The sequence below is a fragment of the Arvicanthis niloticus genome, chromosome 18, assembly GCF_011762505.2.
Source record: "Arvicanthis niloticus isolate mArvNil1 chromosome 18, mArvNil1.pat.X, whole genome shotgun sequence".
Taxonomy (NCBI): domain Eukaryota; kingdom Metazoa; phylum Chordata; class Mammalia; order Rodentia; family Muridae; genus Arvicanthis; species Arvicanthis niloticus.
The window spans coordinates 22,563,174-22,580,692 of NC_047675.1; the positions used below are offsets into that span (position 1 = coordinate 22,563,174).

At 47.4% G+C, this 17,519-nt stretch overlaps 2 protein-coding genes across 7 annotated transcripts in view; one reads left to right on the forward strand and one right to left on the reverse strand.

Annotated features, from left to right (window-relative positions):
• Cngb1 (cyclic nucleotide gated channel subunit beta 1) overlaps positions 1 to 1,950 on the reverse strand; it is a 63,669-nt gene extending 61,719 nt beyond the window's left edge. For 5 of the 6 annotated variants that reach the window (XM_034522501.2, XM_076915693.1, XM_076915692.1 and 2 more), the window contains exon 1: positions 1,858 to 1,947. The gene's annotated coding sequence lies outside the window, so the exon portion shown is untranslated. Of the gene's footprint in view, positions 1 to 1,857 lie in introns of all 6 variants that reach the window. The other variant, XM_034522503.2, reaches the window with a different exon arrangement.
• A 3,249-nt stretch (positions 1,951 to 5,199) lies between these two features.
• Spmip8 (sperm microtubule inner protein 8) lies at positions 5,200 to 13,951 on the forward strand. The gene is made up of 8 exons (XM_034522168.2): positions 5,200 to 5,261; positions 6,538 to 6,762; positions 11,533 to 11,594; positions 11,842 to 12,016; positions 12,351 to 12,412; positions 12,519 to 12,583; positions 12,761 to 12,793; positions 13,836 to 13,951. Exons 2-8 carry the CDS (start codon positions 6,540 to 6,542, stop codon positions 13,864 to 13,866), a joined length of 651 nt encoding a protein of 216 aa, XP_034378059.1. The 5' UTR covers positions 5,200 to 5,261; positions 6,538 to 6,539; the 3' UTR covers positions 13,867 to 13,951.
• Positions 13,952 to 17,519: the final 3,568 nt, after the last annotated feature.

Here is a 17,519-nt window from a genome sequence, read left to right on the forward strand (position 1 = left end):
CTGCAGAGTGGGAGCACACTGAAGCAAGGCATGGTGGCACCCACTCAGACTCCAGCACTTATATGGTGGAGGCAGAGGAATCCAGGATAACCTGAACTAAAAAAGCAAGAGTATCAGTATTGATAGTGCATACCTAGTGGGCAGAGTGTGAGGAGGATGAAAGTCATTAAACAAGCCCAGCATGATGGCACATGCCTTTGATCCCAGCATTTGGGAGGCAGAGGCAAGCAGATCTCTGCAAGTCCTGGGCCAGCCGGCTAAATGGTGAAACACTATCTCAAAACAAGCAAAACCAATCAAACAAAAAGTGATAAAGGCAACATTCTTAGACCAGTGACTGAACCCTCACTACCGTTGGAGTTATCTATTCAGATACTATCTGCTGGCCAGTGACTGGCCCATGCTGAGGGCTTCAAAAAGACTACCCATGACTACAGGGACAGGTACTGAGTATGAACACTAATTATGGAATATCATGCACTGACGAAGCCCATGACAGAGAAGAAATACCAGCAACTGATGGACAGAAAGTCTAAGATAACATTAGCTAGGAGTAATGCCAGCTGTCAGGAGGCAGAGGCAGGCAGAGTTCTGTTAATTTAAAGTCACCTTGGTTTACAAAGCAAGGTCCAGACCAGCTAGAACTACACAGTGAGACTTCTCTCAAAAATAAATTAAAAAATAAATAACAACACTTATTGTTTTTGCTTTGAGAATAAAATACCAATTGGCTGGTTGATGATGACCAGTTTCATGGAGAGCCAAGCTCCATTTGACTAAATTCTTGCAGGATGGCTTGGGTCGGTGGTCCTATGAAAGCTGACATGTAGACAGGCCCACAAATGGTCATCCAGGACACAGGCCTACCAAGGTTATGCCTCCTTGTCTGTCTCTTCAAGGACTCTTAGAAAAAAAGTAGTCCCATAGCCAGCGTCCCAGAGCTCGTTACCAGGCTGCTTGACTGACTCAAAACCTTGACCTCTGTCCCAGCTCTGGCTCAGCTTCTCCCAGAACAGCCTCTATGGAGACAGAGCTTAAGCTTTGGAGGCAGATCAGCCTACGGAAAAGTAACTGGGGCCAGATACAACCAATGTGTTCTTCCAGTTCTCTGCTGGCTGTGGGGTATAGACACAGTAACTTCCTCTCAAGGTCACACATTTGGAATGGGAAAATACACAGACAGACCCCAGCCAGCTCCTAGCAGTCCTGAGAACCAGACCTGAAGAAAAGCCTTCCTCCACACCTGGCTTCCACATCCCTCTGATAACATTCATTCTCCTGACAATCTTGCCTGCCCCCTACTCCCTGTAAGAGGGATGGATAGCCATCCTCAGGCCAACAGACTCACCTAAGGTGACTCTGGCCAAAATGAGTATATGCTGAGGTCAGTCCTTGGGCCCCGACTGCCTTCTCTTGACTTCTGCTGTAGCCGGCAATGATCCTAGCTTGAACTTTTGAACTGTCTGAAGGTTACCTAGGGAAGCAGCCTCCTAGCCCAGTTTTTCCTTGACCAGAATCTGGAGGCCTGTCTCGCTGCCCTCTCATTTTGAAGGAAGAGAACCTGGAGGCAGCCACCCAGGAATCTGTAGTGTTAGACCACTAGGATTCCGAGAATCTTCTGGGAGAGCTGGAGAAAATACAGATTCCTAGCTTCCCCCCAAACCCTCTGGGGCTGTCGAATCCACATTTCTCAGATTGCTCTGGAGAGACCAAAGTCTAAGCTACAGAAAATTTTGTGGGGACTGGGCACCTTTGCTCTCCTGCCTGCTCTATTTCCTCACCTAAATGCCCCACTAAAAGCCAAGCATGAGGATCCCCCAAGGAGTCCCACAGAGCCCCCATTTCATTTTGAGTTACCTGTTCAGATGTCAGCGCTAGCCAGGAATTGCCTTCTCAATGCCCCAGAAGCTGGTCTCTCAGACCCAGCCAGGATTAATTGGCAGTAGATGGGCCGGGTGCAAAGGATTAGCATGTGCAGAAGCAGGGGGGCGGGGAAGACAGAAGACTGATGCCCAAGGGAGCCAGCAGCAACCCCCAAGGGTCCGGCAGGGTCCTAGACATAGGTTTAGGACCCAGTGAGTTACTAGGGAACCTGCCCCAGTGCCAGGGTCTGGCTTCCCACATGCTGTGACAAAGCCTGAGAAAGGCTGCAGGACAATCAATAGCCTGGACACCTCTGTGGTTCTGGGAGCCTCCTCAAGGTGACAGGACCCATCAGCTCAGTCTGGGGGACAGGAGTGTGTCCTTCTCTCCTGCCCAGATGCTGGGACTCAGTAGGATCTCTGTTGGGGGTTGGGGGGGCACTCTTTTACAGCTTAAGTGTTATCACAAAAACCGCTGGCCCAGGACAAGGCCTATAGCCAAAATCTGTATTTATCAGCATTTCCAGAGAAAAAGAACCACATGGCTTGGGACAAGTATGTCTTATGCCAAGCAAGTATATTAAGAAACAGTATCTCAGGCTGGAGGGATGGCTAAGAGGCTCTTCTAGAGAGTCCACTGAGTTCCAGCATCAGGGCTGGGGTTCAGGGACACACTTTTGTTCCCAGCAACTACATAATGACTGAATTGAAACTTCAAATGAAACTAGTTTAGGGTTTCTACCAAAGCCCATTGTCCTATTGCATCTGGGTTACTGTAATACAACACCTTAAACCAAGTAATTTACAAGCAACAGAAACGTACTGTTCACTGCTGCCATAGAAGATCCAAGAAATAGAAGAGATGGCCTCTGGGCAGTTCTTGTTCCTAGTAGGTGGTGGTGTCTGTCTGATACAGACACTCCACTGTTTGTTTCTGACTTCTGGCCATGGCCACCAAGCTTGTTTCCGCCTTTTGACTGTAAACCACATTGCTCTGCGTATCTGCATGTATGTCTATGCTTCGTGCTGCAGCTGGAGGCTGTGTTGATATTCGTGGCCTGTGCTTCCACTGAAGGGTGTGCCAATGTTTGTGGTCCTTGCTGCCACTGGAGGTCATGTTGATGTTTATAATCTGAGTTGCCATTGGCTGCTGTGGGCAAGGAAGCTTCCCTTGCAGGGGTATTGATGACTGCAAATTCAACTCCCAGTGACTAGCAAGTTTGGGCTGGCACGCTACATACCCTCCTCCTGCTGTCGACAGGATGGGCACAGGGCAGCAGGAACAGGGATCAGACAGGAGCAGTGTGGATTTTTCTGGCATCTGTGTTAAAGGCTTCAAGAGGAAACTTCTGTAAGGGTCCCAGAAAGTGGCACGTGGCAGTGAATTCATAGTGACAGAGGCTGCTCTGACACAGCACAGTTCCATGTGGGAAGGATAAAAGGTGGCCTCCAGATGCCACCACCGTGCGTCTTCCCACTAAATTCTTTAGCAAAGCTAGTACCCTGTGTCTGGACCTGAACAGCAGTTATGGGAGCAGGGTTGGAGTAGGTGGGTACAAATCAATTTGTAAATTACTGAATTGTATATTTATATACTTTCTGTATTTAAAAAACAAAACAAAACTTGATTTGGTGGGGGTTTTTTGTTTTTTGTTTTGTTTTTTTTTTTGTTTTTTGTTTTTTGTTTTTTTTGCAACAAGGTCATACTCTGTAGCCCTGGCTAGCCTGAAACTCACTATGTAGACCAGGCTGGCCTTGTACTCACAGCGATTAAAGGTGTATACCACTACACTCACCTGTTTTCTAACTTTATAAGGAGTTGGACCTTGCCAGGCAGTAATGGCACACACTGAAGACCCCCATACTTGGGAGACCCTTCCTCAAGCCTCCGGAAATCTCGACCACCCAAAGATCACAAGAAACCATCCCTGGATGCAATCAGCAGAGGCTTTATTAGGGAAGTAAGCTGGCGGTCAAAACAACAAGCTCTTTAGCTCCAAGAGCAAGGTTTTTGAGGAGCAGCAGCAAATCTTACAGGACTCTAACAACAGGAAATTCTGAATGACAGGTTTAGCATTTATGCAGATATATGCAAAAGAATAGGCAGCCCCAGGATTCCAAATCTTGAGATGTCTCACTCCACTCAGTTCCTGGGGGGCCTTGGGGCTTTGGGACTCTGGACCGGGATACACCTAGCCTGGCTTTCCCGGTGGGGAAGGAGACTGCAGTTCCCCAGGTAGTGAGGTAGAGCAGAATGGGGGTGGGGTGGAGTATCATTTGCTAATCCCTAGCCTGCTGAGGCCACCACTCTGCCTGATCCCTGCCCTGGCCCTGGAGCCTGGCTAATCTCCACCCCCAAAGACCAAAGACAGCAAAGACAGCTGCTGCTCCTCAATTAGGAACCCAGGAATTTAAGAAAGCACCCGAAATTCTTCTCTTAAAGAAACTTGCCCAGTGCTGACCCTACCCCCAACCTAAGGTCCAACTCTTTTGTTTTGTTTGATCATCTTCCCTGAGACTCATGGGGACAGGGGCCCCTCCAGGCTCCCAGGCAGCTGTGTTGCAGAACCTAGGGTCATTGCCTAACAGGAACAGTACTCTAGGTTCCAGAGAGCGGCAGTAGTAGTAACTAGTCCAGGGTCGCTGTCCTAGTTAAGGTTACTATTGCTGTGATGAAACACCAAGACCAAAGCAAGTAGGTGAGGGAAGGGTTTATCTGGCTTACACTTCCATACCACTGCTCATCACTGAAGGAAGCCAGGACAGGAACTCAAACAGAGCAGGATCCTGGAGGCAGGATGCAGAGGCCATGGAGAAGAGCTGCTCACTGGCTTGCTTCCCACAGCTTGATCAGCCTGCTTTCTTATAGAACCCAGGACCACCAGCTCAGGGATGTCTCCACCCACAATGGGCTGGGCTCTCCGCATCAATCACTAATTGAGAAAATTCCCCCCAGGCTTGCCTATAACTGATCTTATGGAGGTATTTCTCAGTTGGGGTTTCCTCCTCTCAGATGACTATAGCTTGTATCAAGTTGAACTAGCCAACAAAGTGAAACAGGCTGGGGTGGGTCCAGTGCTATCCCTTCCCTTGTGTGGCCAGGTCACCTCTATAGAGCCTCAATTCTGGCATTTTCCAAGATGCTTGGCTTATGTAGTGGCCATGGAGACCCAGGAAATGGATGTCCAGTGCCTAGGGATCCTGGCAGCCTGTGTTGCCCAGGGTTACCAGGAGCTTCGTCCTCACAATCAGGTTGCAGTGGGCATTGTCTCTGTGATGCTCCTTATCCTGTAGTTGCCCGGAAGGTTTGCTCACATCCCTTCTTTTACCCACTGAGCAGCAGACAGGATAGACGGTTCTTACCTGCCTGTGCACTTGGGCCTGTGCCCTGCAGAGGAGGTAGAGGCTATGGGTAGATGGCAGCAGGGTATCCTCTCTTCCTTTCTCTCTGTGTTCTACTGCTCTGTCCTTCCTCATGAAGTGTCAACTCCGAGACAGCTTTCCCACCTTATCACCATGCCCCTTCCTGATCCTTCATGATAGTGAGAAATTTGAAATTTTGGTTTCTTCAAAAGAAAAAAAAAAAAGCAGAAATATTTTAAGAATGTGCTTTTATTTTAATACCAGGCGTAGAAATACAGGGGCTGCCTTGGACTGTCTGAAGCAGCTGCCTATGATTTGCCTCGTGCTCTAGCAGGGGCGTGATTTGCAGGCTGCAGGTAGTTTCTGTGATTGTGTGACTTTTGGAATTCTGGGAACTTTTCGGAGGGTTAGATAAATGCTAGGGCCCCGAAAGGGTTATGGATTGTTTTTGGTTGTTCGGGGTCGGGGGTTGGTTGTGGTTTGTTAGTAGTCATGCTCAGAGAACAAACAAGAAGAAAATAAATTAGATTCTGGGGTCTCTTTCCTTTCCTCTCTATATCCTGTTTCTCTCCTATCTAGTGGTAGGGGGTTGGAAGGGTGGGAAAAGGTGGAGAAGGGTGGGAGAAAGAAGACCCCACAAAGTAGCCAAGACCAGCTACATTCCACGGCCAAGTTCCTCTCACCTCCTGCCTACCCACCCCATCTCCATTTCTTACCTGTAACTTGGGGGTCAGGAAGTAGAGTCAACAAATTCTGGGATGTAAATGAGTGAAGGGGGCCTCTAGGGAATATCTGCTTTTTAAAACAGAGGCACCAAGTAACCATATCTTTCTAATTCAGATCTGCCATGTTTCTCTCTTTTCTTTAAAAGTCTCATCTGTATTTTGGGACAAATGGGAAACATGACCTAGGCAAATCCAGAGTTGGCTACCTAGCATTATAAGCCATGAGGCATTCTAAGCTACATTCTAAATAGATGTACTATGTCTTTTTCAATATTTAAGTTTCACCTCATTTAGACAGTTCCTGGAGTGCCCTAGCTCTCCAGCCCTCTCAAATACACACATATACTCTGTGCTGATCTCTCTCAGAGCACTGGGGGCAGGGGCAGGGTGTGTGTGTGTGTGTGTGTGTGTGTGTGTGTGTATGTGTGTGTGTTTATACATATGCACACAACCAAGCACACATATATCTGTTGTTCACTGGGCACACAGAAGACATTCAGTAAATGTTTGAGAAGTAGTTAAATCAACATAGGCCAAGAACATGTGCCTATACGGAAGGGCATCTGACTCAGTCCCTCTCTTCCCAGCGATGGCCCGCATCATAGACCTGGTGCCTTGGGACGAATGCTCCGCCCACTTGTATGCTTCCCCAGCCGTCCTACTCCCTCTGGAGCGAGTGCGCCGCCCACTGGCCGGTGTGAAGCATCAGCTCTATAACCCGGCCCTGCCTTCTCTTCGGCGCATGGACATGGACACTGTCAAGGGCTGCCTCTCCGATGAACACTGTCAGTCTTCCACCTACTACTCCAAAGGTCAGGCCATGTTGCCAGCAACAGCTAAGGGTCTCCTATTTGCCTCTCCAGCCATCCTGGAGCAAGGGTGGCTGGCAAAATGGAGGTCTTGGAAGAAAAGGCAGGAACAAGGCGGGTGAAAGCATGAGAAAGGGCAGTCCAGCTGTCTATTTCCTTTCAGAAAGCTCCTCCAAGGTCTGGCCTCTAGTTCCTGAGCAGAAAAATGGGCACAGGAATAGAGCCTGCCTCCCTTGACTATGTAAAGCAATATGAAGGGCAAGGTTCTTCGCACTGTATGACGATCAACAGATCATACAGGTCCTACTGGGGCACTGTTCTTTCATTTCCTCTAGGTTTAACAAAATAAGGTTTCTTTAGCCAGCAGCTCTGGAGGTGTCTCCCCCACTGTGTCTCAACAGGTAGCCCAGGTTGTCCTTAAATTGTGCTCCTCCTGTCACAGATACAAAGCCCCATGCCTGTTCTTCTTATGTTGTGGAGGAGGGCTCAAGTGGTGCCTGTGTATGTCTGTACACACATGTGCATGCAAAACTTTGCCAGGTAGTCCCCATCGACAAGGACAACCTCCTAGGTAGCAGGATACTGTTATCATATCTAGAAAAGTTGACGACTGGGCAGTGGTGGCACACGCCTTTAATCTCAGCACTTGGGAGGCAGAGGCAGGCGGATTTCTGAGTTCGAGGCCAGCCTGGTCTACAGAGTGAGTTCCAGGACAGCCAGGGCTATATAGAGAAACCCTGTCTCGAAAAACCAAAAAAAAAAAAAAGTTAACAATAATTCCACAGCATCTAATAACCAGCACATGTTAAAATCTCCTCCCAGAGTCTCCAAATATGTCTTTTATAGCTTAAAATGGAAAGGGATGGAATCTAGGATTATGTATAAATTATTTATTTAATGTATGTGAGTACACTGTCGCTGTCTTCAGGCACCAGAAGAGGGCATTGGATCCCATTACAGATGGCTGTGAGCCACCATGTGGTTGCTGGGAATTGAACTCAGCACCTCTGGAAGAGCAGTCAGTGTTCTTAACCACTGAGCCATCTCTCCAGCCCTTATGTATAAATTATTAAGTCTTGAGCCCTAAGTCTTATTAGCCTAAAATAACTTTGCACCTATTTCCATTCTTTCTGACTTTTTATTTTAATTTTTTTGTAATTTATTTAAAATTAAGATTACATTACTTTCCCCTTCACTTTCCTGTTTCCAAATCCTCCCATGTTCTCTTCCTGCTCTAACACTCATGGTCTCTTTTTCTTTAATTGTTGATACATAATACATACATAAATACATACATAAATACATACATAAATACATACATACATACATACATACATACATACATACATATTTCCTGGCTACAAAGTGCTCAATCTGTTTACTGGTACTCATATGTAATGTTTTCAGATCTGACCACTTGGTATTGGATAACCAACCAGTGCGCTCTTCCCTGGAGGAGACAGTTTCTTCCTCTCTCAGCATCCCTTAGTTGCCTGTAGTTCTTTGTCTATGGTTGAGCTCTTGTGACCTTCCCTGCTTCCATGTTAGATGTCTATTGGTTTCATCCTTGCTCAGATCATGTATAGGCAGCCATGTTGGTGAGACTTCACAGGTGTAGCCTCTCTGAGATTTCTAGAGACACAATCTCAGAGCAAACTTTCTGTTCCTCTGGCTCATATGCTCTTTCTGCCTCCCTTTCCACGATGACCCCTGAGCCTTGGGTGCAAGAGTTGTGTTGTGGCTGGTTAGGTTTTCAACCAGACATGATTTCTCCCTTGGTGAGTAGCTCTTTAGTTCAATTAGAGAGCTGTTGGTTACTGCCAAGGTACCCATGCCACTATTGTACCCCTAGGGTCATCACGCCATGTTGGTCATTGTTGTGGTTCACAGGCATCATAGTTGGGTGGAACTGTTGCTTGTTTTTCCTCCTTTGGAAGCTTTTCCAGAAGGTATCATGAAAGCTAATCCTCGGGGAAGAGGCTTTCAGGTCAGATCCAGCTCAGGTCCTCTGTCCGTGTCCTATGTCCAAAGTGCATGGTGCCTTTAGTCATAGCTACCTCTGGGAGGCAACCAAGGGCAATAATGTTTTGGGAGTAGGCTCTTGGACAATCTCGACCAAAAACTCAGAAGAGGGCTTCTTTTTGCCTGGTGTTGGGTTTTATTTGTTGTTTGTTTAAGTTGGTATATGGTACTTGGGTTGAGGGAACATTGTCAACTCATGGAAATTTTCATTTCATTTACAAATATATATAGAGAGACTTACGTGTATTATAGGCATTTTTATGTTGTTAAATAATAGTATGATTCCTTATGACTTTTCAGGCACCCTTATTATTATCATCTTATAACCCTTCCTCCTCCTTCTGTATTCATCTTTCTCCCCTTCCTAACGTGTCTCTATTTTCCCATTTCCTCCTTCACATCTTCTGTGCTCTGCCATGGCCTTCTCTGTTGCCCCCACCCCCAACCCCACCCCGCGCCACCCTGTCGTCTCTTTTTATTTTCCTGGTTTCTGCAGTTACTCCAGGTTATATACTCACATGCAAAAACTTCAAGTTGGAAACCTCAGATGAGGGAGAATGTGTGAAATTTGTCTTTCTGGGTCTTGGTTACCTCACTCAACCTGATCTCTTCTAGTTCCATCTGTCTACCTGACCAGACCCTGAGGAAGGATATACTGTTAACTTTTCAAAGGGGTGCAAACAGCAGGATTGTAGACTGTTCTATGTAGTCAGTCTCAGCAATTGTTTCCAGGGTATACTTACCTTTTTTAAAAAAAAAAAAAAAAAAAAAAAAAAGCTGGATCCAAAGGCCTGATTATCTACAGTCAGTATTTCACAGGTGACCTAAGGAGAGGCACAGAATTCTTTGTTGTCTAGGCTGCTAACTTTGGCAATTTGGTCATTGTGGTGACTTGAGGGTAAACTCTTCTTGGTCTCCAATGGTCTTGAGATTTAGAGACTCTAAACCTAAATGGACTTGAATTAATACTTTTTGTTGTTGTTGTGGGGATTGAAGCGTCTTACACACGCTAGACAAGTTCTTTACTATTGAGCTATGCATCCTAGCCCTTAGATTTTTGAGACCAAGCACCACTATAACAGCCCATGCTGATCTCAGACTCATAATCCTCCTGCTTTGGCTTCAAGTGCTGGCATTCCAGCTGTGCATACCACACTATGCTCTCAAGTAATTCTCGGCAGCTCCCTAGTGCAGATGTAGTTGGATGCATTTGGTTTAATGACTATCACTTACATTCATGAAACTGTTACAAACATGAAAATAGGTCACCTTCTTCTAACATCATTTGTGCCCTGCTAGACTGTGGGATCAAAGGACACGACGTGGAGATTCATAATTATGATAAGTAATATTTACTGGACTGCAGTCTGTAGGCTCCAGTTGATTTACACAGTCTCTGGTGATGTATGATGAGAGGGCTATCTCTTAAAGCTGTATTAACTTTTACAGTGTTCCTGGTCTGGCTGAATAAGTGGAGGAGGAGATATCTTAAAGTGCATTCATCTTGTGAACGAAACTGGGCGTCTTTTCATAAGTTTAGCACCTGTGAAGCCAAATATATTGCTAGTATTTGTGCATGAACCACTTAAACATGTGGTTTATCCATGTTTCTTTTTTTTTTTTTTTTTTTTTTTGTCTTGATTTCTAGGCATCCCCTCCAACATTAAGAAAATTACCTCGACTATAAAATCAGTAGAAGTATTTTCCCCTTTTGATTCCTTTTGTGCTTGCTTTCTTTATTCACTCACACATGTATGACATATGCATGTACACATGCGCTGACAGCCCACAGTTCACTCTTGAAGGTCAGAGGACAGATCTTAGGAGTCAGCTCTCTTCTTCCATCTTGTGGGTAGCAGTTATTAAACTCAGGCCATCGGGGCCAGCATGCACATGCCTTTTACTCAAAGTTATTGGTCTTTTCTTTCAGTTTTTGGCTTTTTATGGGAATTAAGTGTCCTGTCCCAGGTCTATAGAGGAATTTGTTTACATTTTCTTCTAGTGCTTCTAAGTTTTCATATCAATCTGTCTTAGGGTTTCATTGCTGTGAAGAGACACCATGACCAAGGCAACTCTTATAAAGGAAAACATTTAATGAGAGCTGGCTTACAGTTTCAGAGGTTCAGTCCATTATCATCATGGCAGGAAGCCTGGCAGCGTGCAGACAGAGGATCTGAGAGAGTTCTACATCTTGATCCGAAGGCAACCAGGAAAAGACTGGCCTCTGTAGGCAGCCAGGAGGAGACTCTCTCTTCCAGTCTGGGCAGAGTTTGAGCATAGGACGGCAAAGGCCACACCCACAGTGACATACATCCTCCATGTCCAGGTGGAGGCATCAAGGCCACACCCATTCCAACATTGCCACACCTCTTAATAGTGCCACTTCCCGCGGGCACCACACTATATAGAGTTTTCTTTATTGTAAAAGATATAGTTTTATCTTAAATATTTGAAAACTATTTTTTTTCCTCTGAGACAGAATCTCACCATGTAGCCCTGGTTGGCCTGGAACTTGATAGGTAGATTAGGCTGGCCTTGAAATCACAAAGCTCTGTCTTTGCCTAGTGAGTGCTGGGAATAAAGGCATGTGCCACTGTACCTGGGAAAACATTTTTTTCTCTTAAGGTGTATAGTTTGGCCCAAGTCTCTAGAGTGGGCCTCTTCTAAGGGCTCCTGAAGGGACACGTTTATCTTCATCTTCTTTTTTGTTTTGTTTTATTTTTGTTTTTTTTCTTCATCTTCTTTCAACAGATGACTTCAACAATGCCCACTTCACACTCCTAGGGGTCCCCAACAAACCCCTGCAATGCCTGGTGAGTGTCCTTTTCCCCAGCCCTAGATGGGCTCAGTAGCACCAGTCTGTGCCCAGGCACAAGCACCTCTGGTCCAAGACTCTGCTGCCTAAGCATACCCCCAGCTGCCTACCTGGATCTCTCAACCCCACCCAACCCAAGCCCTTGCTTCCTGCATCCTCAGTCCAATGGGCCTAACTAATATCAGGTCAGGCCCAGGAAGCTTTATGGGACCTTGCATCTGCCATTGTGGTCCAACATTCCATAGGACTTCACAGCAACCGGCCAGAAGCTCTGTCACAAGTACCGCGGCGGAAGGATGACTCCCATTGTGCCAGGCATCAACCGAGTCGACTGGCCCTGCTTCACTCGTGCCATTGAAGATTGGTCTAAATTCGTGTCCAGGTCCCAAGAGTTCAAGCTGCCTTGTGCCAACAAAAGGGGTCAGTCTATCAACCGCAAAGGATGCTGCTCTTAAGAGGGGAGAGACATCCCGCCATTTGGTGGTGCACCTAAAGTGGGGAATGAGGGCCATAGGCCCAAGGACCTGGGACACAGGCTCCAAGACGGGGAAGGGGTGGTGAGAGTGGTGAGGGTGCGGGCAGGGTGGGGGTGGGGGAGCGCTGGAGCAACTCAAGGTCAGGGAAGCCACTAGGGCTGAGGCTGAGAGCCAAGCAGCGCTCAGGAAGGGCGGGGATTCCGTGCAGAGCTGGGGTTTAGGTGAGGGTGGGTTGGGTTTGTTCCGATCTAGGTTCCCAAGGTGGGCTCTCTTCACAGTGGAGGGTTTCAGTGGCTACGCGGTGCGGTACTTGAAGCCGGAGTTGACCCAGAACTGGCGGGTAGGGAAAGATGCAAACAAATCGGGCCAGGATGGCTGGAAGGGACCTGCTGCTGGGGTCTGCTCCCCTCAGGCTTACGGGTTCCCATTCCTGTGGTCCATTCCAGTACTGCCTCAACCAGAACCCTAGCCTAGACCGCTACGGACAGAAGCCACTGCCTTTCGACTCGCTGTAAGTGACAATATGCAGGACCCCTTCGGGACCTCGATCCCCGAACAGGGGAAAGGGATCATAGCTGTAGAACAGATGCTGAATTCCTACCAAATCGGCGCCTGTCAGCCAGTGCATGAAGCAGTTATCATGCCAGAACATAGCATCTCAGAAAGGCTCTTCTCTCTTCTTTCTCAGGAACACCTTCCGGCGCTTTGGCTCCCACTACAGGTAGAGAATGGTCCCTCCCCGTCTCTGTAGGCCACGCCCCCTAAGAGTGCCTTATGTTGCTCAGCGGGCGCTCTACACTGCAGCTTAGTAGGCCTGGGCTAGGGGGATACCTGGCAGGGTAGAAAAGAAACTGCCTGCCATCTGCTTCCCACTAGCGCCCTCAGCAGGGTTACCCTGGGTTAAAGGCTCCGATAATAAGGTGAGAGACTCTGAGGCATCTCTCAGCCACACCTTGTGCGTCTCAGCAGTGCCAAACTCCGCACTGTGCCACCCTACCATTGGCACAACCCGACACCCTGTCTCGCCCTATAGCGCACAGTCCTGTTTCACCTTTATCTTTTTTTTTTTTTTTTTTTTTTTTTTTCCTTTTTTCTGTTCAATACATTTTATTGCTAAGGACAAGGTAATGCATAGTTTTCAAAATAATTTGGTTTATAGAGTTCATACGTAACAAAAAAGGGGAAGTATTAGAAATCTGACTCCTGTATACAGAGCAAGGTATGAAGCCCTCCAATATTTGGGACCAGGCAAACAAATTCAAGAGGAGCAAAAACCTGTTTAACCCCTTCAATGTTGCCCTCTAGACCCATCCCCCCCAACCAGCCCCACCCCACTCCACTCCCCCACCCCACCCCCTCCACCCCCGGACCAAGGACGTAGCACCTTTATCTTGTAGCATGCAGAATGTCTCCTTTTTCTATTCCCGAAAGTTGCCTTCCCAGAGAAAAACTCTGGGTTTTGTTACTGTGCGTTGCTAGAGTAGGTTCATACATGACTGAAAACCCATGAAGCCGTTATGGATGGGAGCCAATGGGAAATGGTATGAGTTAAATTAGAGGTGAAGAGAACAACCAAAACTATACAAGAGGAAACAGGGAGCCGTTGAGGGCTCTTGGGCACATAGACTGGATGGAAACTGTTTTCGGATCCCTGAAGGCAGAGACTTTGGGCTTCGGGCTGGGGGGTGGAGCTAGGGGAGGAAAACTTGATTTTTCTCTAGAGTACCTTGGATTCCCCATCTCACCCCTCTTTCTCTTTACAGTCGCATCAACTATCTGACTCCCTGGCATTAATCTGTGGGGGGAAAAGGCTGATCCTTCTATGGCTGGACCGTGCCACCTCGGGACCCCTAGCCAGACAGAGGGTATATGGTGGCACCACCCATCTTCTCCCCAGGAGTTCAAGAAATAAACCTAATGCTTCCTCAGAGAGGCCCTAGGCTTGTGTGTGGGGGGAGTGAAAGGGAAGTCTGGAGAAGGGTCTGGACCACAGATGATAGTATATTACCCTTGCCTGTTCTTTACTAACTCCTGGGAAATGGGGAGAGGGTGTAGGGGCTGGTAAAGAGTGTTTTGTGGACTTGAATAGAGTATTGGGACCTAAGCCTCAAGTCTAGCTGGGGTGGAGGCACAAGGACGGGCTGGGATACAGGTTTCCCTAATGCTGGGCTGGCATATGCTCTTGTCCCTTGCTTGCATCCCCTTACCAAGATCCTGAATTTGTAGCCTCCACCTGAGTTTGAGCCCTTAAGATAAAAGAAGAGATCTATGACACCTCCGTGGACCCCTTACCATACACTAGTGTGTTTGGGGGTTTCCTGGCACCAGAACTTCCCTAATGGGAAGTGAGCAGGTTAGATTTATGTCCTCTTTCCCTGTGAAGCAGAAGATTTCAAATATAAACTGGGATGAGGTGATTGAGAACATTCTGGGCTCCTCAAGGCACAGCTAAGAAATTCATTGCTTAAACAAAAGGCCATCTGCTGTACTCTTGAGCAGTGGGACAGGCCCTCATTGGTCCCTCAGCATACACCCTAGTCCTAAGCCCCTCTTATGATGGTGGACGTGATGGCCTAGGTACAGGGGAGCCCCAGTGAAGGGGGCTTCACAGTCTGGTACATGTTAGGGCAACTGGCATCTGTAGTTCTTGGGTCTTCCATACTCCACCCTGCCAGACCGCAGACTACAGGGAGAGGACCCCATTGAGACAAATAGCCACTACACTCAAGAACTCAGTTTTCTGTTCCTGGAACTTCCCTTGGAGCTTCAGATGTCCCCAAACCTGAAAGCACGTGCGAAGTCATGTGTTTACATGCCATTGTGCCTCCCAGGAGCAGACCCTCTGTTTTCGTCGTCTTCTCAGCAGAGTTGGCATCCACAGAGGTTGGGTTCACTCATCATTTTCTCCCTTTCCTCCCTGAATCCACTGCACAGCTGCTGCATGCAAGGCTAATGTCTCAGAAGGAAGGGACTAAAAGGAAAATGGCCTGCCTCACAGGTCAGAACATATTGTCATTTGGTATTTGGAATTCTGCTAACAGGGCACGGAGCTTGGGGAAGATAAACCCAGCTTCTGTCACACAAACTCAGTGGACAGCTTTAGGAAGCCAATGGCAGAGCCCCAGGGATGTTAGCGCTCCAGGCGTTCCAAATGAGAAAGAAATGGACCCACCTAGGTTCCCAGCGGATGCTCAAGTCCTGCTTTGGCTGAGAAAGCTCAGAGGGGTACTAGTGAACAGCTGATGGTGCAAGGCGGAACTGAGTGACCAGGAGTTTTTATTTTTTCTGGGCCTGCTTCTGTGGTTCAATATGACCAAGAAAGTTCACCTCCTAAAGTGGTCTACCTTTGAGGCCTGTGCCTGAGCTAGTAGCTGAATGATCATGTGACACAGACAAGCGGTCACCCCTGCTTTATTACTGTTTTGAGTCCAGTGGGAGAAACAAGTAGGCAGGCCAAGGCACTTTAAACCACAAACCACACTCCTCTAGTCTAAGACACTATAGGGGCCAGCTCATAGCAATAAAGGTTCTTGTCTACCGGCTATACGTTTAATACCAACTTCATAAATACAAGAAAGAGAATCTGTGCCTAAGAATGAAGGGAGCAGAAAGCATAAGCAAAAACAATTACATGTATAATTTTTATTAAGTCTTTAAGTGTTTCACAGGCCCCGTGAGGTAAGTCATTTTAGTTTCATTTTATAGTTAGTTAAATAAATGGACTTGAGGATGAAAGGATGGCTCAGAGGTTGAGTGCTGGCTGCTCTTCCAGAGAACTCAGTTCAGTTCTCAGCACCCATATGGAGACTTGATACCATCTTAACTCTAGTTCCTAGGGGTATAACACTTGCTTCTGACTCCAGAGGCACCAGGCACACAGGTAGTGCGCATACATACATCCAGGCAAAACACTCATTCACATAAAACTAACTAAATAGACTAGAGGAAGTTGTGATTGGCCCAAGACTATACGGCTGGTGACTGGCCAAGCTGGGAACTGAAGGCAGGGAGACTATGATCTACTTTTTTCTGCTCTGAGGAGCAAGCCAAGAGTGGAGAGGAAAGCAGAGGGTCTCCCTGGGGCTGGAGACCTAAGACTAGTGCTTAGAAGGAAGAGATCTCCCATCAGAAAACTTAGTGACATATACTTATAGTCCCAGACGATAGGGAGGCTGAGGCATTACTGATGGCCTGGGAAACAGACATAGGAATGCTCTCACATGTACTAGGGGTAGCAACTACCTCGCAGCCATGACCACCTCTGTACCTTCAGAGGTTTGTGGCTCAGCATCAACGGGTCCCACATGAAATCTCTGCAACTGTAACCTTGGGAGAGTGCAGCCAGCATGACCTTCATCTCCAGGCCTTTTGGACCTGAACACAATTCAATTCCCTGGCCTTTACCACAGACTCCATCATCTTTCCTTGCTTGTCTATCCTACCTTCAGGCTCTTGTCTCCCCAAGTTTGTTCAGAGCTATCCTTCCACCCCTTTCTACCCAGTCTCAAAAGCCTCAAATGTCCCCTTCTCCCCATTCTTCCCAAAGGCCACAAGTACAGGGACCTTGGCTGTTTCAGGGGACTTACATCTGTGGTCAGTAGGCCTACTTGCCAACTCCTTTTACCTTCTATAACTGAGGTTCAGGGGTGGGCTCTGGGGCCTCCAGAACCATGCAGATACATCTATCTGGACAGAATGAAATTTCTATTATAAAGTAAAGTAGTGTTTATTACACAGCAACATGGAGAACATGCATCCTAGCCTAGGGTCTGGGGCTGGCAGAAGGGCAGGCTCAGAAATAAGGCTCACACTGAGATGGGGTGGGGTGGAGATTACAATGTCCCAGATGTCAGTGGCCATTTTTACTGTGTGTGTGTCTGGCTCTGGGTGCACATCAAAGTCAACATCAGGTGTCTTCAATCACTCCTTGTCTCATTGTTTTGAGACAGGGTCTCTCACTGAACCCAGTGTTCACCAAATGGTTAGACTGACTGGTAGGAGCATCAGGATGTCTGTATCTCTGTCCTGTCATTCCCCAACCTGTGTTCCTCCCACTATCATCCTAGGGTTACAGAATCACTCAGCCATGAAGGTGCAGGGAATGCAAACTCGGGGCCTAACGGTTGAGCAGCAAGCACTGCACTAACTGAGCCTTCTCCTCAGCACCCACTCTACTTGATTCTGCAACTCTTTAAACTCTCTCGTGTGAAGTTCTTGCTTTATGCCTGGCAAACAGCAGGCGCTCAGTTATGGTCATGGACATAGCAACCATGGGATTGTAGAGCCAGGCTAGGGTGGGGACATGGTGAAGAAGGAAGACTCCTGCCTCTCCAGACTGACCTTTACAGGATACTACAACAGAGACCTTTGGAAATGTAGACCCATAGCAGCCGCAGCTCTTCCTGAAGGTATGACTGCTCAGGGACAAAACACTCTCTTGAGGTTGG